A 24,594-nucleotide genomic window follows, 5' to 3' on the forward strand; every position below is an offset into this window, starting at 1 on the left:
GCTTCACAAGTTTAGGGTTTCTTTTCCCCCCCTTTTGGGAGAACAATTTTTAAATAACCATACTATAGAGTAATTATATTTTACTTTGGTATTTATTTATTAAAAACTTTTTTAAAAATATTTTATTTATTTATTTATTTATTTTAAAGATTTTATTTATTTTTTGAGAGAGAGAGAATGAGAGACAGAGAGCACGAGAGGGAAGAGGGTCAGAAGGAGAAGCAGACCCCCCGCCGAGCAGGGAGCCCGATGTGGGACTCGATCCCGGGACTCCAGGATCATGACCTGAGCCGAAGGCAGTCGCTCAACCAACTGAGCCACCCAGGCGCCCCAAAAATATTTTATTTTTAAGTAATCTCTCACCTAATGTGGGGCTTGAACTCACAACACAGAGATCAAGTCACATGCTCTTCCCACTGAGCCAGCCAGGCGCCCCTTACTTTGTTTTTTAATTACAAACTCAAGATCAGATTAGGTTCTCATATTAGGTTCCCTTTTACTATTTTGGAACAAGCAGCACATCTGCCTGCGATTTGACAAGGGTCCTAAAAATTTCCTTGGTCCAGCTCATTATGGTTATTTTCATTCTCTCACTGATAACTTTCATTTCCTTCCCTGAAACTTCAAGAACTTCCTGTGGGGGCAAAGATAGTGAGAGCAAGTGGGATGGGCAAACCATTTGCAGACGTTTGTGTTCAGTGAGCTTTGGGATGTATCTTTCTGGTCAGCCACACCGAGTTTGAGTTCACGGAGAACAGTGGAGGCCACAGACAACCACAAGAAAGTGAAGGTGATTCCTACCTTTGTGCAGTTAGCAATCTAGTTTGAGGCTAAAAAGCATGAGGCACATAATGTAACATGTGACTCGAAATAAATAGCTACAGTTTACTGAGCAAGTAGGGGACATAAATTTGGGTTTATTCCTGTTTCAGCACACTTTATTTTTTTTAGTTTTTATTTTAATTCCAGGTAGTTAACATACAGTGTTATATTAGCTTCAGGAGCACAATACAGTGATTCAACAAGTCAGGGTATATAAACTTTGTGCAAACACACATGCACACAGTTTAATTCTCATAAAAGATTGGGAGGTGACAAGGTGAAATCTTTCTCTGCTCTTCTCTTTTAACCTATAAAAAACCCCTGAGGTTTAAAGAAATAAAGTGACTCCCCAAGGTCACCCAGCTAAAAAGCTGTGGGGTCAGATTTTGAACCCAGGCAGAGAGAGGTTTCTGGACTTAGACGCAGCCTTAGTTAAGATTGCAGTAAGTTTTAATGACGGAGCGATTTGTATTTAACTTTAAGGCCACATGGCCAAGTCATTTCCTTAATGTGATCCTCATTTGCCTTATCTGCAAAGTGGCTCTCTCTTCAGTGGGTTGTTCTGAGCGACTGAGAAGGCACAGGGCAAGCATTTAAGCACATCCGTAATGTATAATGAAGGCTCCTCCCAGTCAAGTCAACAAGTGAATTAAAAATAAACTGACATGACAGGTAACCCTCAGAGGGGACTCAGGTCCCTCAAACTCCAGGATCTGCGCTGACTATACGCTTCACTGCTTTTATTCTAACAAACACACCCCTGAAATCCAAAGGGGGATACAGAAATTGCCTCCTCCCCATTGTTGCCAAATAGACTTACCTGCCCACACACTTTTCCTTAATCCTATCTGATTTCCCCACGCTTTATTCTTTGGCATGTCAGAGGTCTGACTCAGCGCTTGATGGGCGCACGCGGCTTGAAATTAAAAGAAAGAAACAAAACCTCCCAAGGAGCCGCCTTTTCCCTCGGGTGAGGCGGTCATACGCCAAGTCTCCTCCCTATGGGGGGACCTCGGTGTCCCACATGACGCTGCGCATTCCCCCTTCTTCCGCGACCCCCGCCAATTCGGTCACCACGACGAGCCAAGGCTTGTAAGCGGGAGGGAAGGGGGGGCGGGTTGTTAAAAATGTCCCGCTGGCAGATTTCGGAGCCGCTGGTCTGTGCCTACCCCGCCCGGCCCCCCCAGACCCCTCTCCCCTCTCCACCACTGCCCCGGCGCGGGGAGCTAGAGCCGGGAAGCGCGGGCCAAGCGCGGCTGCAGGATGCGGCGGCCTAGGGCGCAGCGTGCGCGCCCCGCGGCCGCGAAGACTCACCCGCAAGGGGCCCCCCGCCGCCCCGCCCCCGAATGCCCCGCCCCGCCCCGAACGCCCCGCCCCCGGACGCCCCGCCCCCCGCGCCCCCCACGACCCCGGCACCCCGCCCCCCCGCCCGCCCTTCCAGCGCCGGGCGCCCGCGCTGCAGGAAGGAGCTGCGAGCTGTAGCCGCGCCTGCCTCCGCGCGCCGAGCCGCACCATGCCCCGCATAGATGCAGACCTCAAGCTGGACTTTAAGGATGTCCTGCTCCGACCCAAGCGAAGCAGCCTCAGGAGCCGAGCCGAGGTGGGGCCCTCCGAAAGCCGCAGTGGGGTGGGATTCGTTTTCCGGGTAGGCTCGGGAGAGGACGGTGGAAGGAGGTGGGATGTGCCAACCTTGCCGGCTCTTCCGTGTGTCTGTTGAGGGATGGGATGCTGACCGCCCCCCCCCCGGCCTCCCCACCTGCTGAGAAAGGGGGAAGCCAGCTGGTTCCGTGCCAGGATTTGAGGTATCTTTGAGGGACCCAGCTCCGGTGTAAAATTCTGAATACGTCCGATCGGGGGGCGGGGGGCGGGGTACACAGCGGACTAGACCACAGAGGAACAAAGATCAAGTGGCCCACTGACTTCGAAACAACGGGGGGTGGCTGGAGGGGTGCATAGAGGGAGGAATTGACCCCCTGGAGCCCAGGTGTAAAGGGAGAGGACAAACAACTGGAGAGCTTTGTGATTTGGGCAGTCTCTCGGTGCGGAGAACCGCTGCTCTCTGCTCTAGTATCAGCTCCAGCGATGGATTTTTTTTTTTTTTTTTAAATGTCTGAAAAAACAGGCAAACTCCAGGGCGGCAAAAGTTCAGGGTTTACCTCCCACGTTTCAGTGACCTTGCTGGGAGTGAGGCTGAGGACTCGTGCCTGGTGGCACCCGGCTTACTGGACAGCTGCAGTCCGGCCCAGTTCTAGGGAAGCAGAAAGCACTGGCGTAGGGGCGTGGGGGTGGGAGGCAAATAGGGACACCCTGGGCAGTTTTGCCGGTTCGGTGTTGATGAGATCAAAGCCTGAGGAACAGGTGGCTACTGGACCGGCAGTAGCCCCAGGGGAGAGGGAGAGTGATGGCCCTGCTGGGGATGAGGAAGGTGAAAGCCTGAAGGATAAACTAGTTGCTCAGAAAAGCAGAGTCCCCCCCGGAGGAGGGTGTGCTGGTGACCTGGTCTTCTAAGAGCTGGAGAAGGAGGTGAGGAAATGACTCCCATCTGGAGGCTGGGGCTGCAGGAGTAAACAGGAGGAAGCCGAGCCAGCACACTCTTTCAAACGCTCAGCGCCACAGAATCATAAATAAATCCCCTTGCAAGGAACTCGGCTGCGCGCCTGTGCCCGGGCCTGACTGCAGTGCCTGGTGTTGCCAGCCGAGGGCTGGTTTGGATTAAGGAAACGTCCTCTTTTCGCCGGTGACCAGAACAAGTCACCTTCTCAAGCAGGAGGGGCGGCAGCTGGAGCCCGCGAGGATGGGACGGTACAGGACTGCAAGAGGCGGGAGTGGTTAACCCTCCTCACTCTAGATTGGACTACCCTCCTCCTGTCCTTCATCACGTCCTTAAAGAGCAGGGCAGACCCTTGAAAGAAAAATAAATAGTTTGTACCTAAGGCCAGAACAAGACAAGATGTGGGGATTCTGGGCAGACGAATAATGTGGTGGTGGCCTGAATATTCTTTCAGTATCTGTTCAAAATTCACTTAGGAGAGAGAAACTTAATTTTAAGAAAAATGACATGTTTAAAACAAGGATAGATCATACGTATTTTTTGAGCCGGGCAGCATCTTGAGAAGGTAAAACATTTAGAATTTATGTAATAGAGTGAATTATTCTTTTCCAGAGAATGGTATGATATCATGCATCATTTGGTTTCATACTTTGGGCTGATTGAAACTATTAATGTCCCAGCATGCAGTGGCACCTTGCAATCTCCATGTACATGTTGCAGTGAGAACTCTGTGCCCTTGAGAAATGTTTTCATATTTGTCTGGGTGCTTGCCAGCTCTCTGCCTGGAAGCCAGAGTTAACTGGAATCGTCTTTCCAGTAGGTTCCCCTAACGGTGTAGGTGCCTGCTGGTTGCATCCCATAATCTGCCTGCTTTGATGATGTTGGAGGGATCTAGTTAGCCCTTGATCTAAGTAGGCTTCTAATCAGTGTTTTTTCAGTTTGTTGGGGATGCCTGAAATTTCTTATAGGGAGATGATCAAAACTTCTCATTGTGCGATCAGATAGAAGTCTAGGCTGCGCGTCCCCTGACAGAGGTAATACTTGCATGCAAATTGGAAACTAAAGTGGTAAAAAGACAGCGTTTGAGCTTAACCAGCGAGCAGAGTTGCATGGAGCCAGGGGAGAGAAATCATAGCCTGTCAGAGCCGACCTGGCTGGGCAGGGAGTTCTGACTCTTGACAAGATTTATCACTGCAACAGTTTTGCTGAGAGCTAGGTCTGCTCATGGATCATCAGGCAGTGAGCAGGAAAATGGAGAGAAAGGCAGAGTGGTTTCCCACTTAGACGTTCTAGGACTCCTGTAGGGGCGTTTCTGCACGCGTCATAAAAAATGAATTTGAGGTCAGCTCCCTTATTGTGATTGTGCCGGATAGGAGGTCTTCTCTCAACTGTCCATACAAGTCCCTGGCACATAAGAATAAAGTCCCACAGGGCTGCATGGGAGCCTTTGGGTAATCCTTTCAAAAGAAGTCACATGTTTGTTGATTGAAGCAAGAACTTTGTCTTTATCTGACACACTGGGGAGGTCGAGTCATTCCTTGACTCCCTGATCCGTTTGTCATCAGAACCCATTCCTGGCTCTGGTGTCCCACTGGAGCCCTTAACCTAGGATAAGATTTAAAAACAAAACAAAACAAAACAAAACTTACTAACACAGCCATAACTTTGGAAGTCCTACAATGAAGAAATTTGCAGCAGAAAATTGGCCACTTGTCCTAGGACAGAGAAGTCTCGACACAATGTTAAAACTCACTAGTGATTTTTTTTTTTTTTTTTTTTTTTTACCAGCAGATCCAGGGAACTCGCATCCAGCCTGGGGGTCCACAGCAGGTTGGCCCATAGGGGATCAGAGCATGGCAGTGAAGAGAATATAGGCCTTGGAGCAAGCTGACCTGGGTTTTAGTTCAACCTCTGTTCTATTTTAGTACCTTGGCTCTGTGTTAGTTTCACGGGGCCGCTGTAACAAAGTTCCACAAACTTACACAATAGAAATTTACTGTCTCACAGTGCAGGAGGCTAGGAGCTCCAGATCAAAGTGTCCACAGGCTAGATCCTGCCCAGTGCTGTGAGAGAGAATCTGTTACATTTCTCTCTTCTACCTTCTGGTTGTTTACCCACAGTCTTGGGTGTTCCTTGCTTTGTAGAGGCCTCATTCCCCATCTCTGCCTTCATCTTTACACCATGTTCTCGCATTCTGTCCACATTTTCCCATTTTGCAAACACCAGTCATACTAGGATGGACCCTACCCTGCTGATCTCTTACTTTGATCATCAGCAAAGACCCTATTACAATTCACAGGTACCGCTGGTTGGCATTTTGGCATCTTTTGGGAAGACACATTGCAAACCGTAACAGCCTCTGTAAAATTAGAGGGTTTGAGTAGAATTGTTCTTAATGAATCACCTAGGGAGACACTCCAAAATACACATATTGTCTCCAACACAAAGGTTCTCACTAAGTTGGGAGCAGCGTGAGCATGTGTATTTTGGAAACCATCCTACAATGATTCTGATGTGCACACAGATGCTCTGGGCTAGCTGCTGGAGTCCTTTCCGTTTGTGGATCTGGTAACACACAGCTGCACAAACTTCTCCAGATCCTGCCAACTGGTGGTGAAGCCTGCAGGGGACAGAACATTCAGGAAGCTGGGCTGGGGCCCACCAAGCATTGCCCAGAAAATACAGTATCATTCTTACCCCTTGGTCGGATATTAATTTCTTCCACACTTTTAGCCACTAGGACTATAAAGATAAGAGGGATTCTCCCTGTAGACTTGCCTTTTACAGGCGAGACAGATAGTAATTTATTTAATAAGAGAATTGCTTCAATCAGTACCACCTATAGATCCAGGCAAAAGGGGCCCCCACCCCACACAGCCCTCCTGCTCCCCTGTACCCTCCTCCTCACTGGACAGGGCCGGTGGGCCGGGCTTATCCTCTAGGTCATGTTCTAGAAACTCAGGATCCTGGATTTCCTTGCCCAGATGACTTCAGGCTAGTTTCAGGGCTGGCAAGGGCTCCTTTCCAAGGTGTGTTTTCCCAAGGACCTGCCATGCTGCTGATGTGCTCACCTCCAATGTCAGAGAGTGGTCCAGCGGCAGCTGTGTGTGAGCGTGGGTGCGTGTGTGCATGGAGTTTAGTGTGCAGACTGGAGTGTCTGTGTGTGCACGTCAGGATTTGTGTGGGACGAGGAGAGGGTGTGGACCCGGAGGCCAGGGACTGGCTCCCCATGACACCATCTTCTGGTACTTTCCAGACGATTAATGAAATTGTGTTTGTCACGGTGGGAGGATAGAACACGATGTAGAAGGCTTATGCTTCTGGGTAAGCCTGTTAGCTCGATCCTAACATTGAGTCTTTAGAAATGGGGTGGGTGGGCCCCCATTTTGTTTTTGGCCCCCCCCCAGTGTTGGGCTGTAGGCCTGATGTTAATGAAGGTGTGTTTAAAGGGCAGCAGAAACATGTGTTTTTGAGGTGGGGGAGGGATAGTTTATGACTCTATGTCCCCTTGCAAATCAGGCTTAGCAGAGTGGGAACTTGGAGGTGCTATATTTGGTGCATTGACCAGCTGTGGCAGATTAAATGCCAAGTTTTGTTCCTGGGAGGCTGGAATATTTAAAACATCTCTCTCAGTGAACAAGTGGTGTATTTTTTTGGGGGGCAGTGTATGTGTCTTTTTGTCTGTATGGATAAGATCGGGGAAGATAATTTAAATTTTTTTTTCAATTTTATTTTTTAAAATATATAGTGTTTGATATTGTATAGTGAACATACAGTGTAATATTAGTTTCAGGTGTACAATATAGTAATTCAGCAAGTCCATACGTCACCTGGTGCTCCTCACAAAAGTGCCCTCCTTACTTCCCATCACCTGTTTCATCCATCCGCCACCCCCTCCCTCCGGGAACCCTGAATGTGTTTTCTATAGTTCCGAGTCTGTTTCTTGGCTAGTCTCTCTTTCTCTTTTTCCTTTGTTCATTTGTTTTGTTTCTTAAGTTCCACATATGAGTGAAATCATGTGGTGTTTGTCTTTCTCTCATTTATTTCACTTAGCATTATATTCTCTAGCTCCATCCATGTTGTTGCAAATGGCAAGATTTCACTCTTTTTTATGGCCAAGTAATATTCCATAGTGTATATGTATCACATCTTTCCTATCCATTCATTAGTTGGCAGACACTTGGGCTGTTTCCATAATTCGTCTGTTGTGACTAATTCTGCTATAACATAGAGGTGCATGTATCCCTTTGAATTAATGTTTTTGTATTTTGGGGAGTAAATACCCAGTAGTGCAATTGATGGATCATAGGGTAGTTCTGTTTTTAAGTTTTTGCGGAACCTCTTTACTATTTTCGAGTGGCTGTACCAGCTTGCCTTCTCATCAACAGTGCAGGAGGGTTCCTTTTTCCTCCACATCCCTGCCAACATCTCTTGTTTCTCATCTTTTTGATTTTCGCTATTCTGACTGGTGTGAGGTAATATCTCGTTGTAGTTTTGCTTTGCTTTTCCCTTATAATGAGTGATGTTGAGCATCTTTTCACGTGTCTGTTGGTCATCTCTATGTCTTCTTTGGAGAAATGTCTGTTCAGGTGTTCTGCCCATTTTTAATTGGATTATTCCTTTTTGTGGTGTTGAGTTTGATAAGTTTATATATTTTGGATACTAACTCTATCGGATATATAATTTGCAAATATCTTCTCCCATTCCATAAGTTGCCTTATTGTTTTGTTGATTATTTCCTGTGCTGTGCAGAAGCTTTTTATTTTTTAAAAAATTTTTAAAGATTTTATTTATTTATTAGAGAGAGAGAGACAGAGACAGAGCACAAGCCGGGAGAGGGGCAGAGGGAGAGGGAGAAGCAGACTCCCCACCGAGCAGGGAGCCCAACGCGGGGCTCAATCCCAGGACCCTGGGATCATGACCTGAGCTGAAAGCAGATGCTTAACCGACTGAGCCACCCAGGCAACCCAAAGCTTTTTATTTTTATGTAGTCCCGATAGTTTATTCTTACTTGGGGAAGATAATTTTATTTCTCATTCCTAGAATTAAGGATAGTGTGGAATCTACCACATGAAGACTAGAAATAAGGGCAGGAGTTCACTGTCAAGGCTGACCTTTTTCCATGAAGGGCTCTGTTTTTTCCATACTGCGGGTAGGGTCTTGGGGTGCCCAGAAAAACCCACTGTGAGCTCAGCTGAGTGCAGAGTGTAGCAGCCCTCCCCATGCATCTTGGGAGGAGTATGAGTCCTTTGAGACCTAGGGATTCTGATTATTTTAAGCCATTAAAGCCAGAATGTTAGAGTGCCCTCAGCAGCACAGAAAGTTACAACTGATAGACTCCTTCAGTTAGCTCTCAGAATGTAAATCGAACTTGCTTCACTGAAGTAGAGCCAAGAATCATAATGAAGGAAGCAGAGAAGGGGATGAGTGAGCTGCCCCACCTGCTCGTGCAGTGACTCCATCTCATTTCCCCTCATCTTCGCTTTTAAGGCCAGAGCAGACATACCTATGACGTCATTCACCCAGGAAGCCTCCTGGACGTGGAGTTGTGTAGAGAACAAGGGAGATGTGTGGAAAGGCTAAATGGCCCGAGGTGTCCCTTGGTGTTTTTTGACATGTGATTGCAAAGGGAAAGTTGTCTCAAATGAAAAGGGATAGGGGAAGGGTAGGTAAACACTGGTAGGAAATGATGATTGCCGATGAACTCGTGAAGCCACGATTAATGTAGGTCGGAATTATTTCAGAGGCTCAAGATGCACGCCTCTGTGTCTCCCAACGGTACTCCTTTGGGGAGGCACGCACTTCCAGGATGGTCTTGTGCCTGTCCAGGTCCGCCTCAAACAATGCTGAATATGTAAAACAGGAAATTTAATGCAAGCTCTCCGAGGCATGCCCAATGAGATCTTGGGGCACCCCAGAGATTGGCAAAAGTGGAAAACCACTTCCAGAGGGGAGGAGGTGATGTTACTGGAGCCCAAGTCCTGCGATCACTCTGTGAAAGCTGGAACCAAGACCACGCAGGCCAAGGCAGAGGGGTTCTGGGAGACATGCCCTGACTACATACAGGCCCCCCTCTCTTGTTCCGCACTATCCTTCAGTTTCCTACCCAGTTTCTTCATTGGCTGAACCCAGCCAGAAACCAACCTGGGCAGTGGAGCCTTGATGTGGCGTGGCGTGGGGTGGGGTGGGGGAAGGGTGGCCTTCCTCTGGTAAGAGGGGGGCAGGAAAAGGGTGAAAAATGGATCCAAGAGCCTGTAAGCCTTGGATCTGCTTGGGTCACAGAAGTGGTTCTGACTCTGCTACCTCTTGGTGAGCGCGGGGCCCTAGCGCACAGCTTTTACTGAGCCCCCCATCTGGGCTAGTTCTGGATTCCTGAGAGCTGGCTTAGCCACAAATGCCCTGAAGTTGGAGTTACAGTAGAATGGGAGGGCCCTCCCCCTCCCTCCACCACTTGCATGTCAAAGGAGCAAGTGTTGATATGCGGAGACATACGGTTGCAAGTACTTCCTCTCAGCTCTCTGAAAGATGCTCAGAATCACAAAGCCACTGAGAAGGTTGACAGGTTAAGGGATTAATGGTTTGCAGCTCACTGCAGGGTGAATTTGGAGTGTCTGGTTCTCTCTGAGAGTAAGAATGAAAGGGAAAACCATGCTTGGCAGGGAAGAGTGGAGTGAATTTTTCCAGAAGGGGAATGGTCCCTCTGGTGCTTGGAAGTGGGGAAGATAGCATGTATGTGGGTATTTAGGGCCAGGATGGATCAGGCTGGGGACAGAAGGTGGCCGTGGGTGGGGAGAGGCTACTGAAGGAGACAAGCTTCTGGTTCCGAGGTTTGGTTTGATGGCAGGACGTCTGGTGCCTTGTACTGACGCTTGAGGATCGTAACGAGGCCGGTTCAGCTTTGTCCCTGGATGACAACCTGTCACTCGGTCTCCTGAGGAACTCTCCTGTCTTTGGAACACCTGGCTCAGCACCCAAGAGACCAAGGGACCAAAGGACCTGCACTTCCTTTTTGTTCTTCCCTTGCTCCAAACTCTCGAAATTCTTCACAAACAACTTAAAGAGCAAAGCACTCCTTTTCCCTTTCTGCCAATAGGTGGATCTTGAGCGTACCTTCACGTTTCGAAATTCGAAGCAGACCTACTCAGGGATTCCCATCATCGTGGCCAACATGGACACCGTGGGGACATTCGAGATGGCGGTGGTGATGTCCCAGGTAAGAGGTGGGCTTTGTTCCCTCTGCTGCTTACCCTGGACGGGTTGTCAGGAGCCCATCCTGGACTTGTTCAGACACAAGGAGGAAGAGAGAAAATTGAAACGCTTTGGGTCATTCACTGTGGCCAGACTGTTTAGTTCTGAGTCTGATGGATGCTGGGGGACACTTCTTATCTTCCCTTTGCAGTCAGAAGATGGATGGAGCGTGGACTTCGCATTTCATGAAATGGTCTAGATCTGCATCCCCTTCTTCCTTGAAAATGCTCACGATAGTTTGAGAAACTAGAGATCTTATAAAGTTAGACTGGTGTCATATTATAGAAGAGCAACCTTGCCTTTGAAATTAAGGCAGAACTGCTTCGTATGCAGTCTATGCAGTAACATTTATTACAAAACATTTGTTGAGCACTTAGGTGCCAAACAGTGGATAGAATGTGTGTAATGTTGCCACAGCCCCTCTGGGTGGGTTCCTTTTACAGAACTGAGGCAGAGAGAGAGAGGAGAGGTCCCTTGGCTCAGGGCATTCAGACCAGTACATTCAAGATTCAAACCCAGACTGACTCCAGAATAAGGGATTTGCCTCCCAACTCACACTGACAGCTAACAGTAGAAGCTCAAGGTCCCTTCTGGCCAATTTACCAGTCTCATTTCCTATAAAGCGAGTAGCTGGTATCCTGGCATTGGGAGAAGTAAAGGAAAAGCTGTTTGTGGGCAGGACCTCTGTCCCATGCGGCTGGGTCTGAGGTGCAACGCACCTTATTCATCCCAGATGTGAAATGTTTGCTTCTGATGTGCACAGAGTTTGTGTGTCTTTTTCCATCGATAATGCCTGCCGAGTGGAAAGAGAAATCCAATTAGTTGAAAGAGCTTCTCGCTGTGGGCAGCAAGTCAAACCTCAGGAGGTGCAAGGATTCAGTGTAGAAGGAAGATTTTCAAACCGATGATGAATTCGAAAAATGGAGTAGGGGGTGGTCTGTCTGGCTCCGTGATCAGTTGTAGTCTCTGTCAGCCCACAGCCCCCACCGAGCTTCGGCCCGGAGGCTAATAAATTAATTGCTAAAGAAATTTGTATTTTTTTTTCCTCCTGGTCTTTCCCTTGCTCTGCTCTGTGATCAGCCATCGCTACTAATGAATTATGTATTAGTGGGAAAGTGGGTGGAATCAGGGAGCGAATCAGTAGTCCAGATTCATTCCCATATCGAGTTGTGAGTCCATAAAAAATGTAGAACTTTCACAGGAAGGACTCCCCGTCATTTGAGACCGTGTCCATTGAAAACACAGTAAAGTAGCGTACCCTGAAACCATGTGTGTGTGTGTGTGTACTATGAATTTTCTGCCCCTAGGATCCACTGATTTAGTGCGAGTTCATAAAGGCATGGGATTTTAGAGTGGGAAAGTGTAGATAGGAAAATAGACCCAGTGAGGTTAGGAGAGGGGCAGGAACCTGGGCTCTGTAGTCAGATTTGAGTTTGATTCTGGCCTTGGCCCCTTTATGGCCAAGCTGTTGTTAAATTGCTTAAGCTCCATTTCTGTCCACGAAGCTAGTATGACTATACGAAGTTGCTTGGAGAAGTAAACGAAATAGCACACGAGGTGCTTGCACCAAAGTGTTGATGTTGGATTGGGTTGGTAGTCATGGGTGTGGGATTACGATTTGTCGAATTCCCTCCCTCCAGAATCCCAGCTGCCTGTTGGGTTTAGCTTTTAACAAGACATGTTGAGACTGAACACAAAGCGAAGCTTTTAGGTATGAGTTGAGGTTCTCTTGGGTTGGCCATCAGCAGTTGGCCCTCGGGTGCTCTTCAGGGCAGGGCACCTGCTGCCCGATGCTCTGGGCCTGACTCAGCCGGTGGGGCCGGGACAGGGCCCTGAGAACCCTTCTTCTTCTTCCCTCCCTGGCCTCCCGGCAGAGCCTCCTGAGTCCCAGATGCAGGGTTGTCTGATCAGATTAGAATGGAAAACACGGTTGTGTGATTCTACCAGTGACACATTTGTCTGTTCTTGGCCCTCAGCATATTTAAAGCAAATGAAGCGTGAACTGGAAGGAACAGCCCATTCTTTTGTGTTGTCAGGTCCCCCCTGGCCCATGCAGGGAGGAGAGCGGGCTCGCTTGACTTCCTGTCCTAACAGTGCTGTTTGGTCCCCTAGCACTCCATGTTCACGGCAATTCAAAAGCACTACACCTTGGACGAGTGGAAGCTCTTCGCGGCTCATCACCCAGAATGTCTGCAGGTATGACTGCTCTCCGGTGATAAGTTACATTTCTGGCAGGGGGGCAGGGGAGAGACACTTCAGGGTGGTTGCCAGGATTTGAATTGGAAGCGGACAGACCGGTAGAGTCCCTAGAGAGAGTCCCATGGAAAGGTAGTAGTGGGCCCTGCCCTTCAACATTGCCAGGGAAACCAGCTCTGGATCCGATTTTGGAAAATATTAGGATCTCTCTACCAGGAATATCTAGGGCTTTTTTTCCTTGAAAAATTTGGTGGTACAGAACCTGTGGAAGACCTCGGTTTCCTGCAAGGGGTGCATCCAGTCTGAACAGTCCTCTGACTGGAGGAAAAACATCGAATTATAACAAGTTGTTTTGAAGTTGAATAAACACTGCCCACTAGGAAGGCTGTAATCCGAAAAACTGACGCTAACGAGCGTTGGCGTGGATGTGAAGAAATTGGACCCCTCCCGCATTGCTGGGGGGTATGTAAATAGTGCACCTGCTTTGGCTGTTGCTCAGAACGTCAGACAGCGAGCTACGACTCGACCCAGCGATTGCATTTCTAGGTGTAGACCTCGCAGATAGAAAAGTAGGGGTCCACACAGAAACATGTACACAAATGTTCATAGTGGTGTTATTCGTGAGAGCGGAAAGGTAGAAAGCACCCGAGTGTCCGCGAGCTGATGAACGAATAAACAAAAGCTGGTATGTCCATACGACGGAATATTATTCAACCATAAAAAGGGATGAAGCCCTGATTCATGCTACAATGCGGATGACGAACCTTGAAAACATTTTGCCGAGTGAAAAAGCCAGACGTGAAAATATGTTTCTGTTTATGTGAAATGTCAAAAATAGGCCAACCTACAGAGACAAAGTAGATGAGAGGTTGCCTAAGGCTGGGGGGTGGGAATTTGAGGGTGAGGGCCAACGCGTGTGGGAGGGACAAATGTTTTAAAATTGTGATGGCAGTTTCACAACGCTGAATATATGAAAAACTATTGAATTGTGCACTCTAAATGGGTGAGGCGTGTGGTATGTAATTATATCTCCGTAAAGCTGTTATTAAAAAAAAAAGAAGGCAGTTTGAAAATAACAAAAACTCTTGTTATTATGTAACACACCTGACTTGCCACCTGGCACATTTGGGTGGTTCAGAGCCAGTGCCTGCAGAGAAGTTTCTTTGCGTTGGAGACGCTCTTCTCTGTGATCAGATCATTTGTGATTGGAAAATGACTTCATCGTTTGAAGTTATACTGGCTTTTTTTTCCCCTTGGCTGTACTCTGTGGATTTTGATTAGTGAAAAGGTTGTTTTTGGAGATACGGTAATCCTGGCTCAATATCAAGTCCTTCATTTTTTCCATTTCGTGTCTGAATGAATATTAATCACTTCACTGTCTTTCCTTCCTGGAAGAAGTTTGGAGAGCGATGATTTTGGGGGGGGGGGGCGGTCATACCTCTCACTCCTGTACAGGGGTTTTTGGAAATGTGTTGTTGATTAGAACCTGGTCCTTCATTACCAAGCATGATCGTTTGACTTGCTACTCTGCCCCCGACCAAATCAAAGGCTAATGAAAGAGGCGAAAATGTCCAAAACTTGGTAACACTAAAAGAAATGAACCAATCTCGAGTTCCACTTAGCAAACTTTAACAGAAATGAAAGGGAGGGGCGCCTGGGTGGCTCAGATGGTTAAGCGTCTGCCTTCGGCTCAGGTCATGATCCCGGGGTCCCGGGATCGAGTCCCGCATCGGGCTCCCTGCTCTGTGGGGAGCCTGCTTCTCCCTCTGCCTCTCTCTCTCTCTCTCTCTCTCTGTCTGTCACGAATAAATAAATAAAATCTTTAAAAAAAAAAAAAAAAAAGAAATGAAAGGGAAACAAGGAAGGTAGCAAAGCTCTAGCGGGAGGGATGGATTGGACCAGCCCCGGGCAGACTGGCAGCATGAGGAGGGAAAACTGATCTGAACGCAGGAAACTGGAGTAAACATGTATCAAGTTACCAGGCTGTTTACATACAGTATCTGTGTCATTAATACATTGTTGTGATTTGGGGGGAATCACAAAGGGTATTCAGTTATGTGTCATCCCCCCCCACCCTCCCCGCCGTCGGTGGCTTGTGGCTTAGAGAAGTGTCATAAAATACAAATATTCTTACAAAAGGTGAGATGCTGACCCTGGGCACAAAACCACAACTCAGTTGCACAAAGGCATCCATGACTAAAAACAAATCTTATCCCAGAAAGCAGATTTTCCCAGGAGCAGAGGGATGGATTGGAGACAGCTGGTGCCGTGGAGGTTGGGGAAGAGGGTATCACCGAGGAGGGTGTGGGGGCTTCAGATGTCCACACAGACAGGTGCTGTTGGGAAACAGCATCACAGGCTTGTCCGGTCTTGCACCTTCTGGCCATGTTGCCCTTTTCATAGGAACCCTGAGTATTGCAGTTTTTTGAGTGGGTTACGATTTGCATGTTGTGATGGTACTGTATTGAGAGTCAAGACGAAAGCTGGAAGTTCTATCAGAAGAGTGTAGACATCTTCCTTGCCCTCCTGTTCCCGGTGCCAGCCGTGAGGGTGACAGCCACGGCGTTGGTGGGAGGACCTCGTTCCTCCTGCCTCTCCTCCAAGAAGAGCAGAATTTGCCTGAGCAGCTCTACAGTTTCAGAGTTCACACAGTGTGAGGAAATTAAGGAAAGGCCAAGGAGTAGGTTTCCTGAGTAATTAAAAATCTGTTTATTGGAAGATTCTGTGGCCGAGGACCAATCTCCTTTACCTCCGCCGTGGCGTGTTTCTTGAGCAGATCCACCATGTGTCTCTTTGGTCCGGGTGAACCTCAGACACTCACAGCAGTCTCCCCAGGAGAGGAGAATGGATGGAGGCAGGGTCTGACTTTGGAATGCTCCTGACTCCTCACGTCTTGTGCCTCTCGGTTTATTTTGGTGTAGCACGTAGCCGTGAGTTCGGGCAGTGGGAAGAGCGATCTGGAAAAGATGAGCGACATCTTGGAAGCGGTGCCGCAGGTCAAGTTCATATGCCTGGATGTGGCCAACGGGTATTCGGAACATTTTGTGGAGTTCGTGAAGCTGGTGCGTGCCCGATTTCCAGAACACACCATTATGGTAGGTATGGCGGAACACCGTCCAGATGGGGAAAGCAAAGAGAGGGCTGTTCAGTGTTTCGGGGGAGCTGTGTCAGTGCCTTCTTACTGGGACGAGTTGGGATCATTATGAAAAGAACAGGCAGTGGCAATGGAGGGTCTGCAAACTGGCTCTCCATAAAAACTAAAATCCAGATCAACATCACAGGGTGTGGGCTTTTGATCTCTGCTAAATGTCATCAGATGTTTCTTACCATGGGACACCTTTGTTGTTTTTTTTAAAAAGATTTTATTTATTTGTCAGAGAAAGAGAGCACAAGCAGGGGGAGAAGCAGAGAGAGGGAGAAGCAGACTCCCCGCTGAGTGTGGAGCCTGATGCGGGGCTCGATCCCAGGATCCTGGGATCATGACCTGAGCCGAAGGCAGATACTTAACTGACTGAGCCACCCAGGCGTCCCCATGGGACACCTTTGAACAAAGGTCTGTGTCACTCCTTACTAAAGAGTTTATATTTTAAAAAATGAAAATAGTGTAACTGGATTTGAGTTTAACTCATTTGGGTCATCTGTATCCCTCTCCTAACTTGCCAGTAGAAAACTCCTATAACAGTAGAAATCCCATGTGAACAGGAGCTGAACTAGTCCGCTATTATTTGCAGATCAGCTGGAGTATTGTTTGGTCTAGGACCTTTCTTCTTGACTTTGCTGCCTTTTGCATATTTTCCTAATTATGAACACCTTCACTGGTCAGAAAGTTCATTTGCTAGTGCCAGAAAAAGAGATTAGAGGCTCTCTGGTTACATTTGGGCTTTTGGAAAGTGTACGTCGTGATTATGTGTGTCTCTTACTGGTCTTAATTAATGTGACAATTATAGACTGGCCACTAGGTAATTTACCTGTGTCTCCATTTTTGTAAATTTTGAATTTTATTTCTCCTCATGTTTCATCGTTGTAAGGAAGTTGGGACACAGGAATTGTTTCTGGTAGTGGAGTTAAATCTTCTGTTAAGGATTCATAAGGATTTTAAGATAAGTATTTTTGTGCTTTCCAATCATATGAGAAGAAAGGATCAAGAGTTGTCTCAAGAGCAACCAGCCGGGGCGCCTGGGTGGCTCAGTTGGTTAAGCGTCTGCCTTCGGCTCAGGTCATGATCCCAGAGTCCCGGGATCAAGTCCCACATCGGGCTCCCTGCTCAGCAGGGAGTCTGCTTCTCCCTCTGACCCTACGCCCTCTTGGCCTCTCTCTCTCACTTTCTCTATCAAATAAATAAATAAAATTTAAAAAAAAAAAAAAAAGAGCAACCAGCTGTACAGTGTGAGAAGTTGGATGGGAGACCAAAAAATTCATTTTATCCTCCATAATAGAGCTACAGTGTCATTGTTTTTTGTTTTTTTAAGATTTTATTTATTTGAGAGCTAGAGAGAGAGAGAGAGCACGAACAGGGGGAGGCACAGAGGGAGAAGCAGGCTCCCCGCTGAGCAGGGAGCCCGATGAAGGACTCGATCCCAGGACTCTGGGATCATGACCTGAGCTGGAGGCAGACGCTTAACCGACTGAGCCAGCCGGGCGCCCTGTGTCATTGGTTTTTTGTTGTTGTTGTTGTTTTATAACAGTAATACTGCTTATTGACTACCTACCAGGCTTCAGAAGGCTCCAGGCTTCAGAAGGCTCACATCTGTTCTTTCGTTCTGTATAGCATCTCTGTAAAGAACAGGAACCATTGTCCCACATTTATCCCAGATGAGGAATCTTGAGTCTGATCTGTTCTTACACTTTGTGGAGTGTTCACAAGGCCTTTCCAATACTGAACGGCTAAGTGGGGACTGGAAGTCAGGTCATCTATATCTAGTACCCGGCATGCTGAGCCTCTTCTGCCCCGAGCCACCTGTGGTAACGTCCCTCACACAGGAGGGAACAGAAAGCGGGGCTCCCAGGAGGGCAGAAGCCCGCGGCCCCTCAGCTGGGACCTGGTCGCTCTAAACAGTGTTTGGTATTCAGTGTAAATCTGTCAAACAGTGGATGACACTAGAAGGAGCATGACAAAGAGGTGTTGACCAGGAGATGAGTCCTTCGTTTATCCCTCCTGGAGAGAAGAAGATCGAGCAGGCCCAGGGTTGCTGTTAACGGTCCTTCTTATCTGAGGTGATATAGGTCTAGATCTTTCTAGATCTTTCTAGTGCACCTCTAGTGGGTTAATTGCCCTGGGGATAGAATTGACCGATAAACTTGGAAGTTGTGCTTTACCTCCATTGGCATTTTTGGGGTGTAAGAGATAGTTTTGAAGGGTTAGGAATCAGAAATGACACAGATTTAGTGAGGTCAGTCAGTGGTTCCACATTCTTTTTCTCTAGTAATTCTTGCATTACATTGTGAAATAGGACATACATACAGAAGAGTGCTTGGAACTTGGATGTTTAATAAATAGTCCTAAGATAAACGGTCTTTCCAGGGCACCTACACTCAGAAGCCCCTCCTCGCACCGAAAATGGAAGCCCCACCTTGACTCTAGTGGTCATTTTCTTCCTTGTGTGTCTCTGGTTTCATCATTGCTAATGCCTTCTTTTTTTTTTTTTTTTTTAAGATTTTATTTATTTTAGAGAGAGTGAGGGACAGTGAACATTAGAGAGCGTGAGCACCAGGGGGAGGAGAGGCAGAAAAGGATGGAGAAGCAGACTCCCAAATAAGCAGGGAGCCGGATGCGGGACTCGATCCCAGGACCCTGAGATTATGACCTGAGCCAAAGGCAGATGCTTAACCAACTGAGCCACTCAGGTGCCCCTGCTAATGCCTTCTTAACAGTATTGAATTGTGCCTGTTTTCGAACCTTGTGTAAATGGTAACCCTGCTGTGTGTGTCTCTTGTCGTTTTTTGGTCAGTAGTATGTTGAGATGCAGCCACAATTTATGTAAGCCATATGGTAGGTGTTCCATTGTTCCTAGAACAAGTCTTTATTTTTTTAAGATTTCACTTATTTATTTCGAGAGTGTGAGTGGGGGGGAGGGCAAGGGGAGAGAGAAAATCTCAAGCAGACTCCCTGCTGAGTGTGATGGAGCCTGACGTGGGGCTTGATCCCACAACCCTGAGAGCGTGACCTGAGCCCAAACCAAGAGTCAGCTGCCCAACCGACTGCGCCACCCAGGCGCCCCCGAAACAAGTCGTTAATACCGTTGCCCACCTGCTCAACTTGCCCCTTCCTCTTGCTCTGCTTGGCCGCTGGTTGTGACACCGTTAGAATCGCTCACTTAGTGCCCCTGAAGTTGATGCGGCCCCATGAGCCCAGTCACACTGGGGAAGTCACATAACCTTCTGAATCTCATTTTCCTCACCTGTGAAAGGGAGGTTGGGGATCATAGGGGGTTGGGGGGATCAGATGGTGTGATGTGTTGTGCTCAGTGCGCTATTCACAAACTGTTGTTTGCCGGTTGCGAGGACCATTGAGGACAGATGCCCTGAGCGCGGAGTCAGAGATGGAAGGCTGATGGAGAAGATGAATGGAAAGTGGGATGGGGCGGGGGGAGTGGTTTATTTGTTTTTGTTGCAAGAAGATGGAGAAAACCTGTACCACTTCTCCCAAAAAGGGTAAGTGATAGCAGAAATCGGCAAGAGCCCCGGAACTTTCTTTTTTTTTTTTTTTTTTTAAGATTTTATTTATTTATTTGACAGAGACACAGCGAGAGTGGGAACACAAGCAGGGGGAATGGGAGATGGAGAAGCAGGCTTCCCGCGGAGCAGGGAGCCCGATGCGGGGCTGGATCCCAGGACCCTGGGATCACGACCTGAGCCGAAGGTGGACGCTTAACGACTGAGCCACCCAGGCGCCCCGCCCCAGAACTTTCTATCCTTGGCTCCCGACCGTTGGCTGTAAGTTTTAGCTCACAGCTGGGCCTGCCGGGAGCTGAGGCAAGCCGCCCGCTGTGGAGCCCAGGGAGCCCGTTGGTGCACCACCCCTCGGGGATGTGGACCAGGGGATGGGCAGTGCAGGACGGAGGTAGGCTGCTAGTTCAAGAGGAAGAGCGTTGGGCACCTGGGTGGCTCAGTCGGTTAAGCGACTGCCTTCGGCTCAGATCATGATCCTGGAGTCCCAGGATCGAGTCCTGCATCGGGCTCCCTGCTCGGCGAGGAGCCTGCTTCTCCCTCTAACCCTCCCCCCTCTCATGTACTCTCTCTCTCAAATAAATAAATATATCTTTAAAAAAAAAAAAAAAAAAAGAGGAAGAGCGTTGTACAGAGCCTGGGGGTTGCCATGGGGATGAGGCCAGGAGGGAGGGGTTGGCGCAGAGTTCCCGCGGCCCTCTGGGCAGCCACCACCCGCACGCACCTCTTTCGCATCTGCTGGTTGGTTCTGGGATGTGTTCTCATTCTTCCTGCCGGTTTCCCCAGCAATGAACGGGGGACTTTGGCGAGATAGATGCGTTATTCCTGAGGCGTTCTTTGCTTGCACTGACCCCTGAACTCTGGGCTTCATTTGGAAACCTCCAGTACTCTTAACACCCTTGGTTTTTGAAAGTCTAATTTCTCTTAATGGCTTTTGGATGCATTACCGTTTGTCCAATGTTTTGGAACCGAAAGGCATATGATAAGGGGGCTGAGTGTCATCGTGATGGTTCCGGTGCAGTGAACAGGAGGGGTGCTCAGAAATGCTCTTGAGGCTGGTGGTTCCGGGGGTCTGTCTGCAGCATGGGGCTGTTGCTCCCCGTTCCCTGTACATCCTGGATTCACGTGCACACCCCATTTCCTTGCCTTTCCCCTGACGTGCACCTTGCTGCAAGGAAGGATGGAAAAAGCAGGGGTTTTTAGAAAACTTCGGCAGACGAGGCTCCTGTAGAAGGTGCTGGCTGCTAGAATAGTGTAGTAAGTCCCAGAGCCATTTGCCTGGTGGCTTTGAGAGAGGAAGGAGAAAGATGTGCTCCAGGTGCTGTAGAAAAAGGTACTAGCCTGGGTGAGGGGCTTTTGATGATGGCTAGTCTTTGAGCGTGGATAGTAGCACCTACTTTTATTGATGTGAAACTCCGTTTTACAGAGCTCAAGGAACTTTCTGAGGATCCCACAGCCTATAAGAGGTGGGCCTGGGGTTCAGAGCCAGGTCGCCTGCCCCCAGGGCCTGTGATCTTCCGTTACACCACACCGAAGCCAGCAGCCGCACCAGCTTGCTGGGATGTGGATGTCCCTATATAGGGTCTGGGAAATAGCTTTGCACTGGTGTGTTTTTCTTTCTCACTTGGTCCCGAGGAGGTAGGTCTGTGACACCTCACCTCTTCAGAGTAGACCAGATGCCCACCCCACACCACTGGGCGGTGCCCATTAGCCGCTGTTGACCGATCCACGGGTAAGCCACGGGCACAGCCTCGGCATTTCTGCTCGTGGCCAGTGGCTCAGTCCCTGCTTGCATTCTTTCTGCAGCACTCGTGATCGGACAAGCTTCAGAGCCACAGGGGGACACCCCCTGCTCCGTCCCTCTTCCCAAGGAGGTGGACGCTCTTTAGAATCCCTTGCACATTGTTAGCCGTGGGCAGCTTCACTCGCCCAGCGTGGAGCGCGCCTCCCTGAGGTCCAGGCGCTGGTTATGGCAGACCACGCCCCGCAGGCTGAGTTGCCTGGATTTCCTGTTTTTACTCTCTTTCTGGAACTGGTGTGAACTGGAACTGTGCTAGAAGCCGTGAAGGGCCTCAGATCCAGGTGATGTGTGCGTCTCTGAGAGTCCCATAGTAAACGGAGTTTAATGTGCTATAAAATAAGGTTATTGCCTTGATAGCTTCTACTTCCTGATTCCGTGGGTAGGCGTAGGGACATTTCTGTGTGCTTGGGGGAAGGTACTAGCGTTAGCATGTCACCACCTTTTTTTTTTTTTTTTTAAGATTTTATTTATCTGACAGAGAGACACAGAGAGAGAGAGCACAAGCAGGGGAAGCAGCAGAGGGAGAGGGAGAAGCAGACTCCCTGCTGAGCAGGGAGCCCAACACAGGGCTTGATCCCAGGACCCTGGGATCCTGACCTGAGCCAAAGGCGGACGCTTAACTGACTGGGCCCCCCAGGCTGTCCCCAGCGTGTCACCACCTGATATCAGGAGCTGGAACACTGTGGCCCACAGGCCAGATGCAGCCCGCGGCTGTTTGCCAGCCCTGCCTCCCATCCTCCTATGGAAAGGATTTTTCTTGGCAGGGGTCCTCAGAAGAGCCAGTAAAAAGTGGGTAGAGAAGTTACTGTTGAAGAGGTACTGAATTTCAGTTTGGGATGATGGAAAGTTGTGGGGACGGATGGGGGTGAGGGCTGCACGACAGTGCCACTGAATTGTCCACTTAAAAATCACTAAAAACAGTACATTTTATGTCATGGATATTTGACCATAATTAAGTCTAAGAAAAAAAAGTGAGCAGAAGAGCAATATATGGAAAGCATTCTTAAGTGGAGGGACTAAAAACATTTTATTGAGCACCCTTGGAGAGCTGGGCTCTGTACTAGGAATTGAATCGAACTTTCTTTGTAAACCCTATCTTGACCACACCAAGTGGGTGTGGTTAGTCCCAGCATAGCAGGAGAAATGGAGCCTTCGAGTTTTTCGTTGCCTGGACCTGAAGGTCACCAGTGGACCCCAGGGCTTTCTGAACCTACCTTGCCTTAGATGTCTGGATCTAAAGGAAAGCTGGAAAAATTGCGGCAAAATAGTCTTGGTTTTGGTTTTGGCCCAGGGGACCTCTTTAATCCTGTGGCTTTTTTTTTTTTTCTTTTCCCTGGGCCCCCACGCCTCTCCTTGCCCTTGGAGGGGTGGTGGTTGCCGGCAAGGCATGCGAGTGGGGCGCCTGGGTGGTGCTTGGCCTCCCCCAGGAGAGGGGTGCCCGGTGGAAATTCCTGCCTGCTTCGGTTCCCCACCGCCTCCGCCCCCCGGGAGGGTCCAGAGCTTGCGCTTTGTCACGGATGCCCGGGAAACGAGCATGTGCTTCAGGTGCGGCCACGTTCCGGTCATGCTATCTGCGCCACCCAGGAGCTGCTTCGGGCCCAGATAGGCTGGATCCTCTCTAATCACCCTGGCCGGCCCCAGGCCCCGGCATCGCCCCCACATCCCCGCCGAATCGCCCCCGAATCACCCCATTCACTGCTTCCTGGGTGGGGCCTGGGGCCAAGCCTGAGCCCGATCATGTCCTGTTGTCCTTCTCGTGTTTGATTTTGCCTTTCCCTTTCCTTCTTAGTTTTGGCCTTTCTCGGTGTCCACTTTGATGAGATCTGCCTCTGTCTTCAGCATTCTTGTCGAGCTGTCCTCCGGCTGGAAGTGCTTCCTGGTCACTCTGGGGTTTTCCATACGGCAGCTTCTCTGCAGTGACCGCCTTCCAGCTACTGATTAAAGAGCCACATGTGTGGCCGAGGGGGGACAGGGATACCTGTGCAAGCCTCTGGGCTACCAGAACAGGGTCACCTTCCTCGTGCTTTAAACTTACTTTGAAGGGCGCCTGGGTGGCTCAGTCAGTTAGCGTCTGCCTTCGGCTCAGGTCATGGTCCCAGGGTCCCGGGATCGAGTCCCTTGTCAGGCTCCTTGCTCAGCGGGGAGTCTGCTTCTCCCTCTGCCCCTTCTCCTGCTTGTGTTCTCTTTCTCAAATAAATAAATAAAATCTTAAAAAAAACCCAAAAACTTACTTTGAGCTTATGTGGTTGGACCTGGTGCATCCATCATGAACTGACCTGAATTAATTTATTTTGTGTAAAGTAGGCCCTTTAAAAAGTAAAATGATTCGTTGGCAGCACCAGATCAGGGGAAAAAAATATCCACATTGAAAGCAAAACTAAGTAGGGAGCTGAGAGTAACTTCTTCTGAGTTATGTATGTATGTATTTGGTTTTGTTTTTAAAGTTTATTTTTATTTTATTTTTAAAATTTAAAAAATGTTTTACTCTTTAACAAGACCAGCAGTGAGGAAGAATTGAGAGCTTGGGAGTCTTGTTTCTTAGGTTCCTATTAAATTCTCCCTTGGCTACAAAGTTTACGTTGGTTCTTGTGCTAAAATAAAACAAAACTGAAAACCCAAAACCATCAGACTTAATTATAAAAGTAATGCAGTTCCTGGGGCTCCTGGGTGGCGCAGTTGGTGAAGCGTCCGACTCTTGGTTTTGGCTCAGATCATGATCTCAGGGTCGTGAGATCGAGCCCCGAGTCCGGCTGCGTGTTTAGCTCGGGGTCTGTTTCAGGTTCTCTCTCCCTCTCCCTCTGCCCCTCCCGCTTGTGTTCACTCTCTTTCTCTCTCTCTAAAATAAATAAATAAATCTTAAAAAAAAAAAAAAGTAATGCAGTTCCTACTGTAGAATCCAGAAAATTTTAAAGAAAAAAATTAAGGGCACCTGGGTGGCTCAGTCAGTTAAGCGTCTGCCTTTGGCTCAGGTCATGATCCCAGGGTCCTGGGATCAAGTCCCACGTCAGGTTCCCTGCTCAGTGGGGAGTCTGCTTCTCCCTCTCCCTCTGCCCCCTCTTGCCCTCTCTCTCTCTCTCTCAAATAAATAAAATCTTTACAAAGAAAAAGAAAAAATTTAAAAGTTGGGTAATTCTTTCATTTATACATAATTTGTTAGCATTTTGGTATATATATATATTTTTTAAAGATTTTATTTATTTGACAGAGAGAGACATAGCAAGAGAGGGAACACAAGCAGGGGGAGTGGGAGAGGGAGAAGCAGGCTTCCCGCGGAGCAGGGAGCCCGATGCGGGGCTCGATCCCAGGACCC

The 24,594-nt window shown here is 48.5% G+C and overlaps 1 protein-coding gene across 1 annotated transcript in view; it reads left to right on the plus strand.

Annotated features, from left to right (window-relative positions):
- The first annotated feature begins 2,268 nt into the window (after positions 1-2,268).
- The window catches only part of GMPR (guanosine monophosphate reductase), a 43,668-nt gene continuing 21,342 nt past the window's right edge, over positions 2,269-24,594 (plus strand). Inside the window, exons 1-4 of the mRNA XM_034985730.1 lie at positions 2,269-2,422; positions 10,467-10,586; positions 12,734-12,817; positions 15,739-15,912. Of these exons, the coding sequence (XP_034841621.1) occupies positions 2,336-2,422; positions 10,467-10,586; positions 12,734-12,817; positions 15,739-15,912 (465 nt within the window). The 5' untranslated portion in view covers positions 2,269-2,335. The remainder of the gene's footprint in view (positions 2,423-10,466; positions 10,587-12,733; positions 12,818-15,738; positions 15,913-24,594) is intronic.

This window comes from Mirounga leonina, unplaced genomic scaffold (assembly GCF_011800145.1).
Source record: "Mirounga leonina isolate KUSES-001 unplaced genomic scaffold, KU_Mleo_1.0 Mir_366, whole genome shotgun sequence".
Lineage (NCBI taxonomy): Eukaryota > Metazoa > Chordata > Mammalia > Carnivora > Phocidae > Mirounga > Mirounga leonina.